This window comes from Dermacentor silvarum, chromosome 4 (genome assembly GCF_013339745.2).
Source record: "Dermacentor silvarum isolate Dsil-2018 chromosome 4, BIME_Dsil_1.4, whole genome shotgun sequence".
In the NCBI taxonomy this organism is placed as follows: domain Eukaryota; kingdom Metazoa; phylum Arthropoda; class Arachnida; order Ixodida; family Ixodidae; genus Dermacentor; species Dermacentor silvarum.
In genome coordinates this window covers 13,588,246-13,613,291 of record NC_051157.2, presented here as the reverse complement: position 1 = coordinate 13,613,291, position 25,046 = coordinate 13,588,246, and the positions used below count along the sequence as shown (strand labels likewise).

The 25,046-nt window shown below is 46.3% G+C and overlaps 1 protein-coding gene across 8 annotated transcripts in view; it reads left to right on the top strand.

The window, feature by feature from the left end:
• Positions 1–1,229: 1,229 nt before the first annotated feature.
• The window catches only part of LOC119449470 (low-density lipoprotein receptor-related protein 1B-like), a 74,002-nt gene continuing 50,185 nt past the window's right edge, over positions 1,230–25,046 (top strand). For 6 of the 8 annotated variants that reach the window (XM_049665229.1, XM_049665227.1, XM_049665224.1 and 3 more), the window contains exons 1-11: positions 1,230–1,429; positions 3,440–3,623; positions 6,836–6,960; positions 12,095–12,160; positions 12,385–12,450; positions 12,582–12,614; positions 14,919–14,987; positions 17,706–17,789; positions 19,273–19,509; positions 20,994–21,050; positions 23,869–24,015. In XM_049665229.1, the coding sequence (XP_049521186.1) occupies positions 3,547–3,623; positions 6,836–6,960; positions 12,095–12,160; positions 12,385–12,450; positions 12,582–12,614; positions 14,919–14,987; positions 17,706–17,789; positions 19,273–19,509; positions 20,994–21,050; positions 23,869–24,015 (961 nt within the window). In that variant the 5' untranslated portion in view covers positions 1,230–1,429; positions 3,440–3,546. The remainder of the gene's footprint in view (positions 1,430–3,439; positions 3,624–6,835; positions 6,961–12,094; positions 12,161–12,384; positions 12,451–12,581; positions 12,615–14,918; positions 14,988–17,705; positions 17,790–19,272; positions 19,510–20,993; positions 21,051–23,868; positions 24,016–25,046) is intronic. The other 2 variants (XM_049665225.1, XM_049665226.1) reach the window with 2 other exon arrangements.

The window sequence follows — 25,046 nt, the reverse complement described above, 5'->3', positions numbered from 1 at the left end:
TGCTTAAGGGGGTATGAGCCATTCATTGTCTTACGTAACGGACAAATTTAATTTTGAAGCAATTTTATGGAAATTCATCCAGAATGAACGCGCTCTGGAAAGGGCTCGTCGTAGACGTGCCGATTCCAGCGTGAGGGCTTCCGAACCATAGGCGAAACGTCAGCGAAGAGCCGCGGACCCCGAATGGGAGCGCGATGTTGAGGTCAAACGTCAGCGAAGAGCCGCGGACCACGAGTTGCGGGAGCGCGATGTTGAGGCCAAACGTCAGCGTCGTCTTGCCCTCCAGGAACCCGACAACGGTGGTGCACGCCTCGGCAACGCTAGCTCAAACTTTCCCGGTGCGACAACCAGGTTTCAACGCGGTTTTCCCAACCGGAACTTCGGAGCCAGCTGCAGTGCGTGTGACGGGTTGTGGTTCGAGCACAACGTGGTATACGCGTCAGTGCAATTCGCTCCGAGGAACACCGAAGAAACACATGACAAGATTCGCTTACCCCCATTTCCTAGACAGGGGAGGGGCTACTGATTTTTTGTTTACAAATACCCTTTCATCTTCCCAGGGTAGAAATTTGAATGGCGTATTCGGGAACTCATGAGACATGGGGATTGTGGCATTGATGATGGCTATGATGTCAGGAGCCTGTTCACCATGCTGTACTTTATTGTGCTTCCTCGTTTTAGGACTAAATGTTCTCAAAATATTGTTGTGCTGAAATTACCTAACGTTTCGTTCTTGATGGTTTGCTTTTTAGATTTTTTTTCTTAATTTTTTTTTCGGGGTGCACTTTTCATTACTTCTAGTGTGACCAGTCTCTCCCGCGGGTGAGGGCCATGCTTTGAGGCTAACACAAGAAGAACAACAACATATGCTTTTGACTTACTTGGTCATTTGTTGCGCGAATTTTTCATTACCTCCAGTGTGACCTATCCCCTTCTTAGGTATGAGCCAAGGAGGTTTTGTATGAGCCCTGTCTTGAGGCCCCAACAACAACAGCAACTTTTTTTCGGGGTTCCACTTTCTTTCTTCAATGATGGCCTCCATTGTAGGAACGCCAGGGAAGCGATGGAGTTCTGCCGTCGTGTGTCGAGGTAGGCCCGTTACGAAACTCATGGATTCACGATGTATAACCTTTACAATAATTTTTTTTCCTGCGATTCCTTTCTTGTCAAAGCTCATGCGCCAGTGATGTTCCGGGGACGAAGAAGACGACGAAGCAGAAAGCGCAGCGTCTCAACGGGGGTCGGTGCACCACCGGCAGCGCGAGGCGGCTGCAGTGCAGCGTTGATCGAGAACGCCGGCACCGGCGAAGAGCCCCCCATCGCGACCCCATCAGTACGCCGAACAGCGTGTCGTCATCGCCACGTGACCAAAAATTAGGTACAGGCTCATTTACCGGCAGGGACCTCCGCACCCGGCCCACTCGGAAAGGTGAGCTCGCAGGTACGCTCTCGCGTGCATGCCAGCTGCAATGTCTTTCACGCACGACAATGCAGGGACAAGCATTTCCTAGAAAGCAGTGCTCGTCGTGAAGACGCGGTGACGTAAATTGTGTAGAAATGAAATTCGCGTTGGGGTTATGGCCTGCCCGTACCAGTGGAGCTAATCGTTTTACGATAGTTTTCCGCTGCGTTCTTCTCTTTCGACCGAACATCACTCGTCGTAAGTCTCAAGTTGAGGCCACTGACGGAATTACAAGAATCGGACAACTATGCACCGTCGCGAGAAAATATATTTTGGTACACCATGTTAGGCAAGGGCTTGGATATAACTAAATGTGCAACGTTCCAAACCATCGGCCGCGCACTCATGGTGCAGCAGCAGCAAAGAAGGCACCTGGTACCGTTGAAGCTCAGAAGTACCTCGATTTATTGCAGGACAACATATACACCGCTAGCTATGTAAATTAGGTGGCGCTGTCTGTTAAATGTTATTGCGAAATGAACACGCTGTGCCACCTAAATATATGCAAGAAGGAAATGTTCATTTCGGAACGGGAGTTCGTGTACTAACGTAGTAGGTTTAGCAGGTTCGAGTTACTACTGTGGAAGATTCTCATACGAGTAACTTATCTTATATGCCAAGCAGTGTAGTTTAGCAAACGATTTGGGAGTATCAGATATCACTTGGATTAGATATACTTTGCTGAATTTGACAGATCTTTGATCATTCATTCTAGCATACACTGCGCTGTATGAACAAAGTAAGGCAGTATGGAAGCAGTATACAACTGAGATATTTGAGTGGAATTCAGCACTGATATGGTTCTTTCATGAAATTAGGGGTAGCTTTTATTACGCTATCAAGTCCGGAATAATATTAAACCGAATGCTAGTTTTCGAATACAATAGAACCCTTATTTATCACAAGACACATAGGCAGCCTAGAACAGATGCCGCTAAGATCTGTAACGTCATGGGCTTCCGATGAGGGAACATCAAAATTGCGCAGCCCTCATCTTTTACGCTTGCGTTATTTCAGAATTACCAAGTATCCATTTACGATAAATCTGACCTGCTTGCGATTACAAAGGTGTGTTCCGTAAATCTAGCATAATTTAAAGGAACACTAAACAGAAACACTAAATCAGTTTTAGACTGGTTAAGTACTCTATATTTCTGTTAATTTCACGGTAAGAGGCTGATTACTAAGAAACCAAGGCCAAAGTATTTTCTCGTATTTGGGCCATTGTGACGCAGCAAACTTCTCGAAACATTGCAAGATCAGCCTTTGGCTCCCTCATAATACAATGTAGCCTGTCTTTACCGATAAATAATTAACGGGATGTGAAGCGACGACATCAAAATTCATTGCGTCCCGACGAGCTGGTGTGGGACGACGGCGTCGCCACCCCTTCTTTCGTTTTTAGGTCTTTTCTTATTTATCACGTCTCCTCTCCTCTCGTTGTATGAGTAGCCTCTTTTTGGTGCTGTACAAATGTGTTTCACTAATGCAGCTCAACTGGTTTCTCTCTTTAGTGTACAAATTAAGGTTATCCTTTATTTGATTCATCTTGAGGAGTAAGCGCCAACCGGCGAGGGACGCTCGAAGAATAAACTGTCAGCTGCACTACTCGCAACTAAAAAAAGAAAAAGAAGAAACTTCACTGGAAGAGAACGGCATTTATATAGTCATACAAGTACAACCACGCATGCTCATAGAAAAGCAATAGAAAGGACGTAATAACCTGTCAGGTGCTTTAAAGGAAATTAATCTCTTTGGACGAACACAATGACTGTTTTCTTTTAAAGAATGCTTGTTAGTTGCGAGTAGCGCTGGTGTTTGTATTTTCTTCGGTCATGATTCATCTGTTGGCGCTTGGTCCTCAAGATGAATGGATACCAACTGGCCGAGGTTTCGCTTCATTTGCAGCAGTATATCTCTTTTGATGGTTGGTACTGCAAGGTGGGTACGGATGTCTGGCGCATGCGCGTGATGCAGGACTGCCTCCCGTGATCCTATTCCGATGCAGGGCTGCACGAGCCACAGCCGCAGCAGCGCAGGGGTCATGCACTTGCGGTGGTAAAACGCCCTGATCGTCTTTGACCATGGTGACCAGCAGACGCCACCCGGAGGGCGTCTCCGAATCCTTCAGGCCGTCGCTCGAGAGCTCGGACCCCGAGAGGTGCGCTTCCCCGGCATGCTTCCCCTTTCTGCGAACTTTGCCTTCCCGTGTGAGATAGAAGTGGGGAGCAAACTCCAAAGGAGTGTCGAAACATAAGTTGAAAATACAAAAAAAAAAAAAATTGCATCAAGGGTTAACAATCAACAAGCGAAAAAGATACACAAAGGAAGAAGAGCGCTGAAATTACAACGTTTATTCTACCGATGAAAGGTACACAACAAAAACACAGCGCATGCCAACACCATTTGAGACAGAAGACTTAAAGAAAAAAAAACAGCATCAGATTGATCCGTTGTTTTAATAAATGTAGAATAAACGCACACACTCCGGAAAATAACACCCTCGAGGGTGGGCTGAATATTGAAACCCTTTCTCTACCCTTACTTTAAAATATATATATTTACGATGTGTGTGTACTCGTTAGCCCCCTTAGTGCGCCCTTTCATTAATTTCAGTGTGCTAAAAAGGTGTTTTCTGCGTTCAGAAGTACTGCAGATTGGGCAAGTTGGTGCATCGTAATCTTGCATAATTCAAGGGTGCTCGTGCATCTTACATAATTTAAGGGTGCTCGGGCATTTCAACATTTCAAAAGGGTAAACATTCTTCGAGCATGTCATATGGTCACAGTAGGCTGTGGCTGTCGTCCTGCTACTTCGTGTATATATATGTCCTCGGTGGTGAAGGGGATAAACAGAGTTTCTTTATTTCCTACCCTGCATCTCGCTTTTTACCACTGGCTTCATTTAAATTGTTTCAGCTCGGTGTTGCTTTATAGATCAGTTGCCAAGCGTCAGTGAGTAATAGCGCTTCAGCCAATCGCATGTTCTTTCTGGTGTAGCATCGACGCGATAATTTGCGCAGTGAGTATTACATTGTCTCATACAGCATTCCTTGGAGTGAACATTCGCAAGTTCGCGGGGAACAATCTCCTACGATCAGAACACAACATTTATTGTGGAGGTGGTGCGCCACGCTCATAAAGTGGGGATACACAACTATGTTTTCCTCCTTTAACCTACCCTGGCCTTTCAAACTTTGTGGCTAGCTTCATTTAAATTGTGTCACCTTGGTGCTTATAGATAAATGGGAGAGCATGGCGTCCCTCCTACAATTCCACGCATCTATGAAAGCCTTCAGGTGTGAGTGCGTTCAGGACCTCCTGTGATTCCGGCTGGATCTCTTCAACTGTGCTAAACCGACGCCCTCTCAGCCTTAATTTAATTTTCGCGAACAAGAAAAAGTCTCAAGGGGAAAGTTCAGATGAATAGGCTGGGTGCGGAATCACTGTGATGTGTTAGGAAGTCAGGAACTGTCGAACAACGAAGTGGTGTGCATGAGTGGGTGCGTTCTCGTGGTGGCCATGCGACTGGCGGCCTGAGGCACTTTGCGTGTATTCGCGGGCTTCTTTCACGCTCTTTCACGCATTTGTGTAGCACGTATTGAGCAACAGAAAGTTTTATGGAAAGTTTTCCATGTCGCTCTGCAATTTTCTCGTTGACACTTTTCATCTATTTATAATACTTGAGAATTTCAATAAATAATTAAGACTAATTATGTAATTAGGCGGAAAGCAAAAATAATCTGAGTATCTCCAAGCGACGGAAAACAACATTACCTTGGTTCTGTCCAGCTACGTAGCATTTGCTTATTTTTAAATCTTGGTGCATGATTTGAGACACCCTGTAGTGTGCATTCCGGCCTAACACCCTTTGAGGAAAAGTGCTCTATTCCAAAAACATTACCCTTTCATATGGTTGTGTTAGTTCACTGAAACAACCTTTTCTATTAAGGGTCTAAGGGATAAGTTATATATACAAGAAAACATCCTTAAGGGTACGATTTTCCTTAGTATGTAGTTGTAAGACCAGCGCTCGTCCTGTCCTCTTCCATTGTGTACGCGTCATTCTTGCTGGTTTCCTGTCCCTTGTAGTGGAAACAGCGCTAGAAAGGAGGACTGGGACACACACAAGACACAGCGTTCGTGTTGTGTGTTTATCAGTCCTCGTTGCTCGCGCTGTTGCCCCAACAAGATACAATATCAATTAGCCCAGTGTCAACCACTTTTCGCGGTTTTCCGTTAATTCCGAAGTATGTACCAGCTCAGCCAGGGAGGAACTGCTGACGATCAATGCCACCCCATGATGCTGCCAAATGGGCAACTCGTTTCGTGTGTGCACGTCTGGGTTCGCCCGTCTTTGGGAGAGCGCTGTCGCTTCCGAACGTTATCGCTTTAAGATAGGAGAGGATGCTTGTAGGCATTTACTATACAGAAAGAATCCACAAATCGTAATACAAACGCAGCCTTGCTGCGCCATCACTCCTCCATGATGCATTACTGGTGGAATGGCAGAAATACGTGCTGCGGTTACGCTAGTTGCGCTGTAAAAGTTTGGGTTTAGTTGTTGGGTCATCCTTAACTAAGCACATGCAGCGCAAGGCTTCACGTGGACGAAAGAAGTAACTAGGACACAGAAAGCGGTGTCTGTGTCCTAGTCTCTTCCTTCGTCCACGTGAAGGCTAGCGGTGTAAGTGCTAATTTTAATGACACGCCTGTCTCTGCAGCAGAACGCATAGGAATAAAAATGTATCTGCCACTCGGATGTTATTTTTCGTTGCAAGCAGAGAGAGAGAGAGAGAGAGAGGCAGGAGAGGTAGAAACTAGGACAGGAATCAACACAGAGATTTTACAAGTGTTTACGATGTGTGGCCAGCCTATATCATTTCCTTCTATACTTGCACACCTGTGTATGACGCGATCTGGCGTCAACTAAGAAGGTTTCATGACGTAAAACCCTTCTCCCCCAACTACCCCCCCCCCCAAAAAAAAAAAAAAAACCCTTAGCGGTCGGTATCAACGTTATCGCAATCGGATCCTTATCAACCCTTATCTGTTTCTCTTATTATCAACCTTATCGGACATGATCTGACCCTTATCAACTCTTATCGGTTTTTATAAACCTTAATTTATTAACCCTCAAAATAAAAAAAATTAATTAACCCTCAATAGATTTACCATAGCAGAAGATCTAATAGCGCGAAGTTCCTGCTGTCTAGACAAAACGCGAAATTCGAAGTTGCCAGACATAAATAAATATCTGTTCTGAGGTTCGCTGTTTGCACGCCCGTGCTTCGCACATTCTCCATCTTGAGAGGTGCCCTGTTGCGCCATTCCACGCATGCGCATTTTCCCGGTCGTCACGTGTACTGAGCAGCAGCAGCGATGCCTCGACGAACGAGGAGCGTAAGACTCCGTCGGCGTCCTTCATCGGTGGCCTCGTGGTCTGCGTGGTGCTACTCATCATCCTCGTCCTGGCCTACAGACACGTCACCAAGAAACGTACGTGGAGGCGGCTTGCTTGCCGGCGACTTGTGGGCGCGGTAGCGCTCGCACAGTGGTTAATAATAGCACAGAAACAGCTTAGTTTAATTGCTTTTTTTATAAAGCCGTGGTGGAGGGCGTTAAATGACATGTACCAGCAAAAAAAAAAAAAAAAAGAAGAGAGAGAGAGAGAGAGAGAGAGCGGAGGGGGGGGGAGGAGTTGCAGCACGACCGCTTCATTAATGACCTGCGTTGTTCTCTTATTACTTTTTTGGACTGTTCATGGCGCCTGTACACAGCAGAGGCACGTTAGCACGTGTGGATGGTAATATCTTTGCAATACGGGCATTGCCATGAACAGTACTGCATCAAAGGCCCACTACTTCCGCATTTTTCTCCCATAACATTCTTTCAGTCTTCCAGCTTTTTAATACGCATTTATGCTCATCCTACAGAGTTGCCTCTCTTTATTTTCGTGAGTTGCAATTTAGAGTGGTTCCCAAATGACATATTAAACAAACAGAAACAACAGTTACTATAGGTGTGGCAGACATGAGCTGTGAAGCACCAGGCGAGGGTCTCCGTAGCACACGGCGATGAGGGAGAAACAAGCATGCATAGAAGGGCAGGGAGATTCATCAGAGGTAGTTCCGGTTGGCTACCCTGCACGAGCGGAAGGAGTAGGGGGACAAAAAGAGAGAGATAGAGGAAGGAGAGAGAGAGAGAAGAAAGACTCGAGCACACACACAAAAAAAGAAAGAAAAACTGCGTACGCTATAGAGCGGTAGGGCACTGCGTTCTTAAAGCCTATCGGGAAGGCCTGTAGACCTCAGGAATCTAAGTAGCGCGAATAAAGCCTTCAGCGCGGAGGTTATTTGGGGGCACTGGCCTAGAGCATTTACAAGCTCTTATGCCTTTCTTATTGGAATGACCAACAGCCCCACAATGCAGCTGTGATGAGACACTCGCACACATATATCTGTCTAGCCGGCGCTATTGTGCCAAGAGGCAACTGATGTGCACAGTGCTGGACCAATTGGACAGTCGTCCACTATCGGCACGGCGATTAGTGCGCAGAGGAATGTTAAGGTTAAGCGCAAGTTCACGCCAAATTAGTACACTTGCCTTTGTTTCGTGTAATCACTTCGGAAGATTGTTTAATGTAGGCTGACAAAGTGCTATGAAAGAATTTTGTATGGTCCTTCCCAAGGAAAGGTAACTTTTGAAGGAAAGAAGAGGCACCAGAGAGGCGTTTCCTAGCCCGCCGTATTATCCCGCACGTAAAGTGCACGTGCTGAGCAGTAATCTCGCCGTATGCGTCAAGCATTTATCGCCCTTCATGTGAGCAGTAAAGCTTTACAGCCTTGCTGGCTAGCACTAATGGAAAACAATCAGCGGCTTCTTCTCAGCGAGACGGCGCACGAAGTTTCGCGCTTTCAATTGTGCCGTCTCAGACGCCACATCCAGGCACTTACGGGGTTAGTTTAGTAACGTAGTCGGTAACGCTGGAGGCGTTCGTCACGACGCCTGAGCGTGCGACGACTGGCATACGCAATTTGGATCCACCGCGGACACGCTTGCGCTCTCGGCCAGTTGGCGGGCATAATTTAAGTACGCGAGGTGTAGTCTGGTAGCGGTATAGTCGACACATACTCGACAGCACAGCGAGTCCCCCCTGTTCGTGCCGCTTGGGACACGAATGGACGTGAAGGCGTGATACGTTGTTGCCTCGACGTGGCCTTTGCCGGATTGGCTTCTCAAAGGACCTTGAACTGTCCTGGTGACTTGAGCCGCACATCACACCGAAATACCAAGGGGAACTTAACTGTATGCGATAGTGGAACGTCACGTGGTAATCACGCGTCGCATGCCTGCTTCGGTGACTTTCGATGTGGTAAATGAAATGATTGGACATAGTCTAAGAAAGTACATCTTTAATCTCCGCGCCGGTGTTGTGAGCGGCTTGTCCTGGCTAGTCAGATGCCCCATTCAGCCTCAGAGTGCCAGCCGGAACCGGCTGCTGCGTCGCACCGTGTTTCATAATGACGACGCGATTTTCGTCACAGGGTGTCGGTCTTGAATTTGGTGTACACATGGTGTAACTATGAAGTGTAGGCGATGATGTGCCTCCGTGGTTGAGCAGCAAGCTAGAATAAAGAGACTGAAAATATACGCAAAGCTTAAAGAAAAGACAGCACTCATATCCATCGTGTAAGCAACCATGAAGCCGGAAATTATGCAATCTTGTCTAACAAGTTAACACGTTGCCGCATATAGAGAAACGTTCACGCGTGGTAACAGACTTTCATAGAGAACTTATTGTCAGCCAACCATTGTGTGGTAGTTGTCACGCATGCCTGGTTTTGTTCTTATCACAAAGCATTTTATTGTGCCAGCGCACAATTATATAGCAGATGGGACACTTAGTTTTCGCGTAGTATGCTTTAAGGGTTCCTAATTCCGCCGTCCATAAACGGGTGAAAAGACACCGCTTTTGGGTTTGTGCCGCATCTCCGAGAAGGGGGAAAAACGCACTTCTGGCTAAAACTTGTTACGACTTCTGGTAAGGCCACACTGAGAAGATGGGCGTAAGAACATCGCTGCTTCTCGTTGAGCAGCGATAAAAAAAGAAAAAAAAGGTGGGGGGGGGGGGGGGGGGAGGTCAAAATGCGCACGCGAGAACAGAATGTGCATAGTGGATACCAAGAACACACAACTGCTCCAGAAAGTAAACACTAACCTCACGTAAATCTCTCTGCTCGCCGCGGCGGCATTAGAGTGGCAAAGACGAACGGTCTAAAAGCACATATATGTACCGCTCGCTGCCGCCCGTAATTTACGATATTTGCCCGCTTTCCTGGAAATGCGTCGCGAAAACGCATCGACATTTTGCACATACAACCGCACGAGCTCACAGACGCCTGCGTCAAATGAACGGCGTAACTTGAGCCGTTCTATAAGGAACGAGGGCGAAAGGAAAGCACGCGTTTCCTCGGTCGTATTTTAATCAAAATTGTATCACGAGAAATTGGATCAACCGACTCCGAAATTCAGATTGAATTCGACACGAGGGTGTAGATTTCCGAAATGCGACTAAAGGGGTCCTTGGCAGTTGGCTTGACGAGAAGCCGCAGCCTCACTTAGTATAAATCTTCGGAATACGTACACAAGGCGCTGCTAATACGTTCCTATAGCTTGGCGGCTACACTCGTGAAAGTTCTTTGCTCGCCGACCTTCGTGCGAGAGCTTCATTTTTAAGCTGGCGATACCGAAACCTCAACCAAAATTCTATAAAGAAACGCCGCGCACCATGCAGACCCTAATCACGCTCCCAATGCTAGTATACGCGTAATTCGCTAATCAAAGGCTTGGTCATGTAAAGTGGGATTTCAATTCAGCTATTTCGAACAGCGATTATTGCACTACGAGCTATATATACATTATACGCACTACTTTACATACTTGATAAAAGTTGCTATTTTTCGTAACAACCTGTGTCTCACTGTTGTTTTTTAACCTCAGAATCAGGTATATTTAGGTAGTAACAGGGGTTTGCCATAAAAAAAGCTGTCCACTGACGCTACATTTAACTTCGCAACCTTGAAGGTGTGCCTTTCAATGTTGAGCGCTAACTTGCTGATATTCTAAAATAAAATTGTTTAAAGGTGGTATAGCATCGTTGGTCCTGGTGCCGTATTTTTTGAACGCGTGATTCAATGAGCACTTCCATGTGTATACATTCGACTTGTAGTATGTTTATAAATAGTGCTGACAATATGAATATGTCTGTACAAATTGGCATTAATATTCATAATTCAAAATCCTTGTGGAGGCTAAAACAGTCTGCTTTGTATTACCTGAGTCGTTCCACCGTGCTGTGTATTAATCAGCTAACGAGGAGAGTCATAGTGGTCACGTGGGCGTGTGAAACAGCAGTCATTGCTGTCGAACGTTCAAAACTTGGGTCGAATACAGTCTTGACTTAAGTATAAATAATTTATCCTAATTAAACAAATATTTCTTTCTCGGCTTATGTTTAAATTAATGATTTCTTTCGCTCAGTCTTGTTTAAGGAGGTGAAAAGAGAACGCGGAAAAACGATGAATTAAAACTCGGTGGCCAGTATTCACGGTGCCACCTGACCGTTCTCTAATGCCCTGCAAGTTAGTACACTAGACTTTATTTCCCGGTACGGTGTCTTCGTGGAAGTGGCAAGGCACCACGATAATTGTTGGTGTCCGGCGTCAATGCGTGATAGCGCAAGACCTCCTAGTTAGATAAGCAGATTGTACGTTTGTGAGAGTTGGCATGGCATGACTTTTGTATATCACAAGTTAGGGCGGTAGTCGGTCATTTATCGGCATCGTGGAACAGCATGTGCACGTACTGTTTTAACATGAGACGTCACGCTAGTACAGCAACAGAGTTTCCCACAATAATTACTAGAGGGAACTAGAGTGCATGGATTTGTCTGGTCTTCGTGCCTGTGGATTCAGACGTTCTTGTGGCTTTCTTTATTTGCGCTTCATCTGCTATTAATATCGGACTTCTGTACTAGAGGTCCGGTGTCGGAATCCTACCATTGAACGATTTGAATAATGTTTACTTAATGATTTATTACACAGTACTTTGTTGAAAATGACGAGTTTACAAAGTCACGAAGCCGTTTAGAAGCCAGAAGGACGAAGTTTAGACAAATCCATGTACTACCCATCATTTCCACGCTGGCCGAACCGCCCCGCTTGCAGCTTCCGTAGACATTAGGCGCCAGAGTAATTAATCGTATGAACCTCTATTAGCAGAGCGGTTCGCGAAAATGCTGGGGACGCCAGCATTATAAATTTCGTTCCGCATTGTTGCGGCCCTTCGCGTGAAGTTCTTTCGTTCAGAGTACGCTTGATGGTAACGTACGACGCGAATAGGTGCGCAAGCCTGCCGCTGAGGGATATTTTTTTTGCTCCTCGTGCACACTCTTTACTACATGAAAATAAGGCATTAAACTCACGCGAAACCAAGCGTGGTAAACATAATTAAATTGGGTGTATTCGTATACCGTCTTAGGCTCTTTCAGTTAAACGTCGGCATAAATGTGAATGTTTATAGATTAGATTATAGGGTTCTCGAATAATATCTTCCTTTTTTTTTTCTTCAGCTAGCGAAGCTGGAGCACTCCCGCACGACCCTCTCCAAAAGAACCTCGAACAGAAGCCGCAGGCCGGTAAGTCACACTTCACGCGCTCACAGTGTCGAAGCCTGTAATTATTAACGTGATTCGAAATTTCCTCGCCGAAAAGGAACGGAGCGCCTAATTATCATTGTGCCCGGATCTAGTGTCGCGTGGCGTTTCGATTCGTTCGGCGAACGAACGAGATTAGCGTATCTACGTAGTTGGTAGCTACTGGATTAAGTTATTACGTAGCCTCGCTGCCCGCTTCGTTTCAGAATTAAAGCGATCGTCAGCCAGAGGAGCGTCGACTACACCGAGGGCGTTCGGCTTCGTGAACAACGGTACGCGGAACTTCTCGCTCCCATGTTTTCTTGCAGTTCTCTCGTTTGACAGTTCAGTGAACCGAAAGATGACCGTGTCGTCGCCATTATACTTTCACTAATGTCCCTCCTCTCTGTTCTCTTCTCCAAAGATAAAAAGAATTTGTCGAAAGATTTCAAAGACGGTAAGTGGCGTTCGATGCAGTGTACCGCTATTAAGCAGATAATTACGTGGCATGGAGAAAAGCGATTGGGAATCAACTGTGATACATTGTGTAATCTTTGAACTGTACGCAAATATTGAGGTACACTGAACACGACTAAACGATTGCGGATGGCGCAATCGTCGAATTACGCGCGAATTGTTCTGTGTGGGGGTCACAGGTTACCATTCTGAAGGACTAAAGGTTGACGCAACCTGGCATGTTTCGCCAGTGCACATCTTCGGCGTACGCGGGTTTCTCTCGCCATAAAGTGCTCAAAGAGTGGTAAAAACACTCTAGGGATATTTTCCCGACCGGCTAGCGGTTCACTACAAGCCCTTGGTTGCGACAATTTACTGCGCTTTAGAGCATATAGAATCTCAGTGGCGCTCTCAGTGTCACTTGAGAATCGATCGAGAAGTGGGCGTTCAGAGTAATGATTAGCTTGCGGGCTCACCGTTGCCTTAAAGGAAGGCTAAACAGCAGTGCTTAATAACGTCGTGTGAATGGTTTCTATAAGACTTGGTTAGCATTTATTCGGTGGAAATTGGCGTTTATTAGCGAGGGAAATGAAGTGAAAACATTCCATTTTTATACTTCACGCCCGTGAACCACATTGCCGGTAGTATGACCTCATGGTTTTCAAAGTGCTTTCGCATGCTTGAGCCTGTTTCTTCTGAGAAAAAAGTTTTCAAAACTCGACAGGCTGACTATATCGACCTTTATATTACAATGTCATATTGTTTTTCATTAAATTATATCACCAGAGAAAACGCTTGATGACATCATCTCAAGACGTCAATACAGGAGATAGCTTGAGAACTTCAAGCATGTATTTCGCGTTTGAGTCTCTTCTGGCTTACTAAGACGCCATTCACTACCAGGCTAACGTTTCTGGTATTTTAGAACCAATATATGCATACTTCACAACTTAATCAGTCTTCCTTGTGTCCACTTAAAGGGACACCCATCCCAAAAATAAGTAGCCCTCTACAATATCAAGGAAAGCCGCTGTTACCGTGACAGTATGGGCTTGGTAATACAAAAAATAAGTAAGAAGAAATGTCCTACAAAATGGACTACGTTGCATTATAAAGGAGCCCAAAGACGGAACTTGGCAAGTTCCGAGAATTTACGCAGCGCTATATAGATAGACCCAAATGCGGGAGAATACTTCGATATCCGTGACGTCACACTGACTTACCGGCGCTTAGGTTTCAGCGCGAAAAAACAATAATAAAGAAAACCACCATGGTGAGTTTTAATTCTCTTTTCACAATTTTAACCTGTTATCGTGATTTCTTTAGAGTTCTGAAACAGTACTTTTATCAGTCTAAACTGATCTAGGTTTTCTCTTTCGTGTCTCTTTAAGGCTTCAGTCGCGGCTGCCATACTTATAAAGGAGGCGATGAAGGGTCGAGACAATGGACACGCTGTGAATATGGCGGCTTGTCACACTTATATTTTTGCTGCATATGCTGCTACAAATGCTGCTGCAAATGCTGCTGCTTATTTAGCTGCAACGAGGGTACCGTCGCCTGTGTATACACCAGGCTACAGAATTCCGTACACCTGGCTGTAACGGTGCTTTGCTTAGTCGCAGTCGCGTCACGTCTCTTCCATGTCCGATCAATATTTTTCACTCACTTTATCGCGCCCAAGTTGCTCGCCTCATTTACGCCAGCGAGCGCACGGTGCCACTAAGTGTCCAGCACGCCACTGCAAAAACGCGTTCGCCGGAATGTACAGGAATCGCGATCGATGACGTGCGTGAAATGGTGGTGTGGGCCGCAATTGCCATGTGGCTTTCCAGGTTAATAGCTTCGGGTACACTTGGATGCTTAGCTTTTTATCCTTTTGCTTCATTCTCAATTATGAGCCCCGGAAAAGAAAGTACTACAGCTTCCTCTAACTACTAATTTTTTTTCTCTCGTATATTAAGAGCTTCTTTTCAATGCGGAGAGAACGTCCCAGCAATATACGCGGTCGATTGGCTGCTGTGAATCGCGCTTGTTTCTGTGGGCACTTTTATGACGTATATGTTGATTAGTCCTATACGATGTTTTTAAAAGAGGTACCTTGAAATAATGCTGTTTTGGTTGTTTTTCAATCAGCGACAATAACAATTTCCAACACTGCATATGGTTGGTTGTAATGAATTCTCTCTTCTTTTGCGACCTTTAAGCAAGACTTTTTTTTCTAGCATGTTTCTTTCATTCGAGAGACTACAGACCAACGCTCTCTGGCTGACATTGGCGAAGAGTATAATTATGACGCTCGTTTCAGTTCCGCCTTCCAAGCAGGCTCCTGTTTCGTCCTACGACAGGCCAACCTCAGCGAAAGAAGCAACGAAAGGTGCGTGTGTGTGTGTGCGTGCGCTTCGCTTGTCTCCATGGAGACCAGCGCTGTTTTCTCTGAAAAACTGCGTACGCTGCGAAAAATGACCCTTGTTGCGCCAGCTCTTCGTATAAGTCGGCAGATGGGAATGCCGGCCGTCCGTCTCCGCTTTCACTACCATTACTGTGTTGATTGGGAGCATTCGGCGTGTGACAGCAGCTTTGCGCAAAGGAGGGAGCAACTTCTGCCACCGACTTGCCAAGGGCATTGAGTGCTTCTCTTGATACGTCGGCTATTCAGCTGCCAGAAGTTTTAAATCGTGCTTCAACTAAAAAAGAAGAAACGCAGAGAACACACAAGATTGCCATTGTGAGTAGGGGGAGGATGCACGCAGGAATTAGTTATGTGCAGGAGACAATTCATACACGTAATTCATAGTGAAAAAAACAAAACAAGAAAAGCAGTAGTCATGACAAGGATAAAACGTTTCTTTCCGTAACCGGTAGTTCTTGATCTAATAGTAGTATGATAATACGCCCGAAAAGTTAATATGAAGCCTAAATTATAGTGAGGCCTAAAGTTTATATCAGATAGAGTAAATTTTACAGACGCCAAAATATAACCGAGTTGGCAGGTGCCGCGTTATATATACGTACAGCATGTAAACAATGACTCCCGGAGCTGAAATTAAGTGTAGGTCTTGCTCCCGCACTCTTTCATAACAAAGATACTACGTTTAGACATAACGAAAGAGATGACACACCCATGCCCGCGCGGCTCTTGCGGTAATTTACGGTAGAATGCACCACTTAAGTATAAACGTATAAAAAACTGTGGAAGCGAGCGCCTTTGTATATGTTAAACGTGTTCAAGGTGAACCTTCGTGAGTAAGATAAGGCGAAGGTGCGTTGAATGAAATGAAGACATTCCAAGACAAGGGTGTCCTCCTCTTAATGGAAGTAGCCGTCACTCGTCCTCCTTAGCGAAAAATTGAGACACGTATAGAAACAAGGTGGTGGCTCAGTGAATCTCCCTACTGATGCTTTTTCAGTGCTTTATCAAAGTGTTTAGTAGTGTTATATGAAACAGGAGCTCCTAAATTTCTATCGAGCTTAGTAGGTTATTTCTTCTGGCGCCATCATTAAATTCACGTCTTAAATTGCATACGATGATTAATTCAGGCGACATGTCTAAATATACATAACAAGGCATGGTGTTTTGTGTAAGTTTTGACCGGCGGGCAAAATGCGGAGAAGGGAAATGCCTTGAAAACCGCGTTGCGAGTGTCCCTCTATCGCCTCGACTGCGTGCCAATATTTGCACTCGACTTCATTGCCTTCTGAAGGGCTTTGCGTTTTCAAATATATTTCTCGGAGGGAAAGACCAGACCGAAGAGAAAAACACGCGCACGGCCGAGCGCAGTGTTTGAAAGAGGCCGGAGCGCGGGACAGAGGGCTACATTACACTCCGTTACCTCACTTTCTTCCTCTCACTCGGGAGAGAGAGAGAAAAAAGTCTTGTTTAAACGAAATTGTAATGGTACACCGTGTAATCGACAGTGTGGCGTTGGGGCTTTTTTTCTCACCCGCCCTGACCAAAAGTCAGAGGCCATTTAGTTCTCTCTAATCCTCTTATATTCGGCATATTACGTATGTGGAAAGGACGTTACTTAACTATATCACGCCATTCTCCCCTGTATCTATTCGATTACACCAATTTAAATACTTCAATGCATACGGGCGGAATTCCTGATGTCGGGATCGACGCTATGATGGGCTAAGCGGTGGAAGGTGTATGTAACAAAAATAGCGACACGTCCCCCTCCCCTTCCCCCCAGCCAACTAGATTCTAACAGAGTGAGCCGAAAGTTTCACGTTCATAGTTCTCTAGCGCATTGGACCAGATCCCGGTCGCATCAGTACGGCAATGCACTGTGTGTAAGCAAAACTCCGGAAAAGAGGGATTATCTATGGCAGTGATCGACCAAGAATGCGGGGCAAGCTTTTTAGTCTCCCTTCGCTTTCTTTCTAGCACATGCATTCTGCTAGAAAAACAGCTTCTTATCTCTCAAAATAAGAAAATAAAAGTTGTAATAAAGTGACTCAGCTGTTTACACGATTTGCTAAATATATTTTGTTTTACTTATACTAAAAGTTGTAGATCTCTGGGGCGAAAGTTGAAACACGAAAGCGTCACTTATGTGTTACCGAAGGTGATTTCATCTCCGTTTTTTTTTTACTCATATACCTCATTAAACTGTGTAATATTGCCGATTATTACAGCGAAAAACTGTTAACAGCGTATTCGGCACCAACATTTTCCATCGCGATGACCATCCACCATGTTTCTTAATGCATTCTAGGGTCTTTAATTGTTGCTCGCCACCTGCTGCCTCTCTCGCCCCACGCAATGTTCCATGGACACCGAGGAACACACTATTTGAGTGCATGTACTCCACCAGAAGGCGTGACCAGCGCGTATTGCGGTGGCGAATGACCAGAGGGTCGGGTTGCTGTTCTGTATTTCCTGTTCCGGTTTGCAATTTCGGCAGATTTTCTGCAATGTCATGATCGAACACATCATCGAACACGACAGCTCCAAGGACCATCGAAAGACCCTCATCAACAGAAAAATATTAATACATATATGCATGCCAAGGTGTAATCATCTATATATATGTCATTACAGCTTTTGAAAGTTGCGCTGACCTCCCTCAATAATTTTTTTTTCTCACAGGTAGCTGGGCAGTTCTTACAAGCTTAATTACGTCAACGAAAATTCCGGGTGATGATGGGACTCAAAGTATACGACAGAACTCTCGTAAGTACACTAAAACTCAATTACTCTAAAATAGCAGGAAAAAGCCAGACCGAACGTTAATAAAGCTTGGTAATTCGAAGTGTTCATGGTGACATGACCGGGGGCACCCTAGCGAGCATGCAGTGACTGTGAAGTACACATTTAAGAAGCATGGAATACCATTAAACCACTGTTGTTTTTGACAGCCGTAATGCCTGTCGGTCGGAATAAAGCAATTTCAGCCCGCCATTCAAGCTCGATAAAGAAGAAGAGAAAAAAAAAAACTTGGCCATTACTTAGCACCACTAAGTGTGTGGGCGAAGTCCGTCCATAACGATATAAAGAAATGCATGATCGATTGTGGGATTGAACCTCTGTCTTACAACACAGCAGTTCAATGCTCTAGTAGGCCACGATCGCACGCATGCTTCTCTCGTGCTGAACTCGCTTCTACGCGCAAGCGTAGCGTACATGTCCCATTTGTGAAATCGGCGAGCTTAAGTCGGAGACCATCGAGCTGGGAGAGGGAAGAGAGCGTCGGAGGAGGAGGATGCCAGGAGGTGGAGAGGAGGAGCGCGCGCTGGGGAAAACACGTAGGATCGCGCAGCGGAAGGGAGGGGGGGGGGGGGGGGGGGGTATAGGTGGAACGAGGCGGAGCGTCGCGGAGGACGAGGGCAGGCGGAGGTGCGCTGGGTTCACCTTTTCTGGAAGTTGCTACGGGCTATGCATGTACAGCTATGCCTGTACTGGGTTCGTCTGGCGATCGAGAGGTCGAGCGCCGAGGAGAAGGACGGACCAGCAACGCAAGCGGCGGCAGGCCGAGCGCGATTCGACCGACCCCGACTATGGGAACGCGTGTTACGCACAAGCGCATGAGAATAACATTCATACACTTGCGCGTAACCCGCGTTTAGAAAGTGAAACGTCACACATTTTTTTAACGTCTGGAATGTGTGCGTCAAGTGCCAGTTTCTCACATTCGACCCTTGTGACAGCTAGCGCTGTGAGACATCTGTGTTAGAATGCACTGTTTTAGGGATCGGCCTATTTTTTCTGACTCCAGGTGGCCAAATATATTCCGGAGTCCCAAACTACGGCGTGCCTCATAATCAGATCGTTGTTTTGCACGTAAAACCCCAGAATTTAATTAAGTCCGCTTATTAGGCTATCGCATCAAAACAAGACCGCCCTACGAATCCTTGCACGCTTAACCCTTTCAGACACGGCGCACACAGAATGTAGCCTAATTTATTTCTCTAAGGTGTCCCTTAGGAAAGAAACATTTTGGATACTGCGGCCGTCGCGCGCGTAAACAAAGCCGAATTGCAAAGTTGTTTGTCCGTGATGGCTGTTTTTCATTATAGCCGGCTTCGATAACGATGGATTCAACATCGCAGCAGACTGGTATATGCTTTTACGAACAGATTTAACTAATAAATTTTTTTTCCATTTCGGGCCCTGAAGTTTTGCTTACACTGCGGTTGTGCATTGCGTTCGGCTGCAGGTTGTGGCTCGGGCTGGCTGCCGTGCGCCGATGGCATGAGCTGCGTGCGGCCGGATAGCGTGTGCGACGGCCAGCCGCAATGCCCAGACGCGTCGGACGAGCGCGACTGCATCCGGCTGGGTTGCCAGAAGGACATGTACGCGTGCTCCGTGGAAGGCGTGACGCGCTGCCTCAAGCGGTCCCTGGTGTGCGACGGCGTGGCCGACTGCGACGACCACGAGGACGAGAGCAACTGCAGTGAGTAGTGGGCCAGCACAGGTGCAAGGTTGCACACTCGCGTACACTGTACGCTGCTTTATGTAGCCCGCAGCGGGGGTGCTATCCTGGACATTGTCAAATACCACCACATTGTGAAATTCGCCATGTGGTCCGCTTTGATTGCCCAAGACTACGGCCTCTTTGGTTGGTTCGAAATGCTGCCGTTATAGAATTTGCCAATATGGCGGAATCTGATAATATCCGGATTAACATCTCGGATGAACAAGCGAAGCCTCAGGCAGGCTAGGGCCAACGTTTCGACAAGGGAGCTTTTCTTGGTCAGGGCTGACTTGATGAAAAACAGTTCGGCGTGGCTTTGCTATCGGAAACACCAATGACCAGCGGAGCTGAGGGCAAGCCTCAGCAAAGTTGTGCAAAGCTAGGCAAATGAGAGCGTTGTTTAGCAAAGCAGGATCGAAGATATATAAGCAAGGTTTAATGGATGGAGTTCAAGGTTTAATGATGTTCTAGCAGTCGGCTTCGCCATTGTGCTACGTCGAGAAAGTCCAGGGCGAGAAAGAGGCCCGCCGATGTGAGAGCGCGCCTGTTACTAGGGGGCGCTGACGTCTTTACTAACTTCATACCACGTTCGCTCGGCGCGGCTGTGCATTGACTCCGCTCCCGTTCTAGTCCTCCCTGTCAACTGTGCAGCCGGTCCCCTCTCCACCTCCCTCCCTCCTCCCCCTCGCCACACTCTCTTCCCGCTCGAGAGCTTTCCCTCTCGCTATACTTGCCCCTCTCCCGACTTGGCTATGCTGCGAACATCGCTGCGCACGGACCAAGCTCCACTTTAACAGCTCCGCTGTAAAAAAATTGTATTAGAGGCAAAAATGTACGCCGAACACACACAAAAAATGTGGTACACACAAAAAAATGTACGTTAAGGAATCCTATGCGGTCAGAGTTATTCCACAGCGTTCCAATGCGTCGTCTCTCATAGCTCACAATCAATCAATCAATCAATCAATCAATCAATCAATCAATCAATCAATCAATCAATCAATCAATAAACCTGGTGACGGCTGTTCCCATTTGACAGCCCCTCGGTTTTCAAGTTCTCATTTCCCAATCATTATGAAGCGTTAAGGGACTGCGCAAATTTCTCGCTTCTTGTTATCTTTCATACGCAGTGAGGACTTCTTGTGGCTTCGAACGCGGTAGTTTCAAAGAAGCTCGTGCTCATAGCCTGATCGCACTCGAAGATTCAGGATAGTAGCCTCGAGTGACGGATAATGTATGACCGCAAGTGATTTATAGGTTGTTATTAATGACGATTAACATTAAACAGCATTGGAAAGTGATAGTTCGACTGGTAAAAAGTAATGGCTCGTATGTTGCAAGTGGCCGTGTAGAATACCGCAGGCATTTAAACCAGAAATGTACGTTGTGCTGTGCTGCTCCATTAAAGGGGTTGATTGTAAGGTCTTATTTGTCGCATGGATTTCGGTGACTGAAACTTGCAGATCAGACTGTTCTAAACGCAAGGCCTGGCTTCTTCGATGACAGCCCTCTGGACTTAGGTATGGAATATGTTCGTTTGGGCGGGTATCTTTGATCCTAGTACTATACGTAAAATATTAGTAAAAGACTTACAGTTTCAGAGTTGCGACGTAATTTGTTACTTTCGTACAGCCCATTTATATCGCAGTCCTATACACTCTTATATTAAGGCTGATAACACTCTTGTTTATGCCTTACATTATGCCGAGTGTGCCTGTGGTTCGGGCGTAACGAGGTTTCTGTCGTGCAAGATGACTGTTCACCCCATGTCTTACATAAATACGTGTGTGCACTTAAATAATAAGCATGTGTACTTAAATATACGTGTGACACATGGGGTGCGAGGTGATGTCGCAGTCCTGACCGGAATTGTCGACGCGCATGCGTAGCCCCCGTGTCGAGGGTTAAGTTACGGTGGCTAGATGGGTAGGTGTGCCGACCGACGCGTCTGGAGCGTAGTTCACCTCTTCTTCGCGTCATGACGCAAAATTGGCGCTGCGGTCCGTATAACGGTTCCGAAGCGCGCGTCGTCTGCTACAGCTGGCAGATGGCGCGCAAAAAATAAAGCTCGTATTGTAATAGTTGTATGTCGTCTGTTCGTGTCAGCTTGAAAGTTGAATAGCTCCGGGTCTCTCTTACTGTTTGAAAGTTCCTAAAAAATGTGGAATGTTCCTGGTTGGAAAAATGACCGACAAGATTAGCGGCGGTATTGCTCCACCAAACAAGACCACCAAGGACACTCACTGCCTCGCTCTGAACTGCAAGTCGGGTTCTAAATCTCTGAGAAAGAGACCTAAAATAGCCTTTTTTCGGTGCCAAAAGACCCTGACCTTTTTAGGAAATGGGAACTGCCCCTTCATTGAGCGGACGAGCAACTGCAGCAGACATAAGTTGTGTGCAAGCGACACTTTCAAGAACATTTCATTCAGCGCGATTTCACCCATGTGGTCAACGGAAAGGTTGATCTGATTCCAATGGAGCATCCATGGCTTACCAACGATGCTGTGCCATCAATTCTGCCAGACGCTCCCGCCTACTTCTCTAAAGTGAGGTCCCAAAAAAGGAAAACGACGAATTCTTTGGGACTACGATCACAACAGGTGATTAAGACAGCAAGCTGTTCTGAGAATGTAGAGAGATCCTGGACCAATATGTTAATGAAGCATGTGCAAATGGCAACGATAACTTTCTGTTTTTTACACCTACGCTTCGTCAGCTCGTGTGTTCTGCCTCACGGCCGCTGGACCCAGCATTCAGTGGAAGATACAACGGCTGCCGCGTCTTCTGTTTGCGTGAAAAACGGAAACAGCACCACGCTCACTAAAGTCATTCTCCTGGAAGTGTGTGATCATATGTTCGAGCAAATGTTTCTGTCCAGGGAACGGTGGTGCAACGATTGTTAATTAAGTCTGCAGAAGAAGTCAGCTCCGTCCTCGTGGGAGTAGACAAAATGCTGTCATGCCAAGGCAGTAAAGCCATGCATAAACGCTGCCATCCCAACCCAAAAACACAATAGCTTGATTTCTCAAAATTGAAACATTATAGCTGGCTAAATATCGCGTAAACACGTTTCCATATACCATATAAATCCACTGCAGTATTGTTTTATGCATGAAAAAATGCATTTACGTCTTTAATGCAATGGACTGGAGCGCCGCGTTTATACCAATAAATGTGACCAATCGCCAAGCTAGAAACCTGACTTCAGGATTTCGTTTTTACTGACTAGACAATTAACAACAAATTCCTCATTCTTGCTTGGCCTACACTGCTCAGAAAGGTATTATAACGCGTACTTCAAAGCTAAAATCCGAGGCAGCGATACTATCAAACACGCTGCTCGTCTACACAGCGCAGCCGACGTTGTGCGCAGCTGAACCGTTATACTGTCCGCAGCGCCACTTCTGCGTCATGATGCGGAGAAGTGGTGAACTACGCTCGGTCGCCACACCTACCCATCTAGCCACCATAGTTAGGTTTCCAGAGACACGCAGTGGTGTTTGGCTACAGTTTGGCCGCAAAATCGACGAAGCCCAGTGGACGCACCGGCACGCTCCCCTCAATCGGCCCTGCCTGCTCTGTCGGAGCCAGGACATAGTCAATGAGGTTTCGCAGAGTTGTGGCTTCTGCTGCTTGAATGAGCCTTGAGCGCGCACACACATTAGTGTTGTTGCTAAGCAGAAGTTGTGTGCGTACCACACCGTGGTGAATACACTGGTCTGAGCGGAACGCGCTGTGAACGTCGAGTTAAATCTATCTAGTTCTTCACGTGCATGTTTAGTTCGTGCATGCGTACATGTATCCATGCATTCTTCATAACTGCGTGCATGTATACTTGTATACTTCGTGTATATGTATCTAATAGCACGCGTACATGTTCTTCTAGCAACCCAGCAGAAGGCAGTCGCGCTCGTTCGACGCGTCTGGGCATTGCGGGTCCCCATAATAGGCACTCGGGCTGTCTCCTTCCTCGGTGTATGCGTCAATTTGCGCTCCCTTTATTATACATCGCCAACTAGCCCAATAAGAAGTCCTGTAATACTTTCTTTGGGCGCTGAAAAACGCCGCCGGCTTTCATTCGGTCTAGTCTTGTGCTCCATCCAGGTGCGATAGCTGCAACGCCAATGGCGGCGCTCCTGATCACGCAAGCGTTCCGAGGCACCTTCAGCGGAAAACTTTGCTGTCGCTTTCAGTGCTTCGCCTTCGGGCGAAAGTGCCAACTTTCTCATCACATGATGTAGGGCTCGGGCATCCATGAAGACTAAAATCGAATTTTGCCACGTTGGGCGATACTGAGAGCCTCTTTATTTGGGCGGTGATGTTTTAATTTTCTCACAGACGACAAGAATGACGTTCCAGCTGTCAGGGACATGGTCGACAGGGGCAACTCCTCTCTCTCACCGCTGAGAAATGGGTCATTCCGAACGACACAGCCCCGGGCTGGGGGAGGCTTCGGCTTTGTGGGGAACTCCACGAACGGCACAGGTGAGGCTTAAAGCAATAGTGCTCGAGTTCAGTGACAGACCTTTGCCTTTCGCATTTTTTGCCAGCCGCAGTGGCGCAGTGGCTGACATTTTGCTTTTGATACTGGAAGTTCTGCCTTTCTTTATTAATTCCAGGCATGTAGCAACAATGGAATGAACAATAACGCTTTGACATCACACGTCTGAGGAGATAAAGAGAGAGAGAAAAAAAAAGAAACGCTATTATGTGGTTTGGCACTCCTCCCGGTTTGACACACCTCCCATCCCTTAAAATAAGTAGGTAGTGGTGAAAAATTTACAAAATAACAGCACAGAGTGCGATATTCATTGTCTAGAAGGATGGTTACAAATAATGTACGTGTCACGGGATAAAAAAAGAGAGGTCAAAGGTCTCAAGGACGAAAAAAAGAAAAACTACTGTGAATCGAAGACACTACAATGAAAAGAAGGCCTCAGAAAAACATTTTCTTACTGTCCTTGCAAGCAAGACTTTATAATTGATAATTTAGATAAGTTAACAGTTTGTTTCCCGGCTGAGGTAGTCGCATTCAAGCAAGAAGAAGCATGCAATAACTCTCGCGTACCGAAATTTCGGTGTACGGTAAAAAGAACCCCAGGTGATCAGAATAATCCCCTAGCTACGAATTACGACGTTTCTAATTGCCAAGTTGCGAATGTGGGACGCAAAAGTCCCATAATAAAAATTTCCCCCGTCTCTTGATGTGCGCTGGTCCCCTTGCAAGAGGCGACAGAAATAAACTACGTTCGTCGCAGGGGCGTCTTGTTTTCGATGTAATGACAGGTTCAGCGGTTGCACTCGTAAGCACGTGCAGAACGGCGCGTGCGCTAGCACGGTGCTCTCTAATCCTTTAATTAAAGAAGTTTCGGAGAAAATGACGCCTTTAGAAATGACGCCTGTGCGGCACATCGCCTAGTTCTTCGAAGACGTGGTGTACGTGCATACTTTAGCCGCGCCTCGTGCACGCCCTTTCAACTCCGTGCTTCGCAGCTGTTTCCAGCACCTTTCACTTC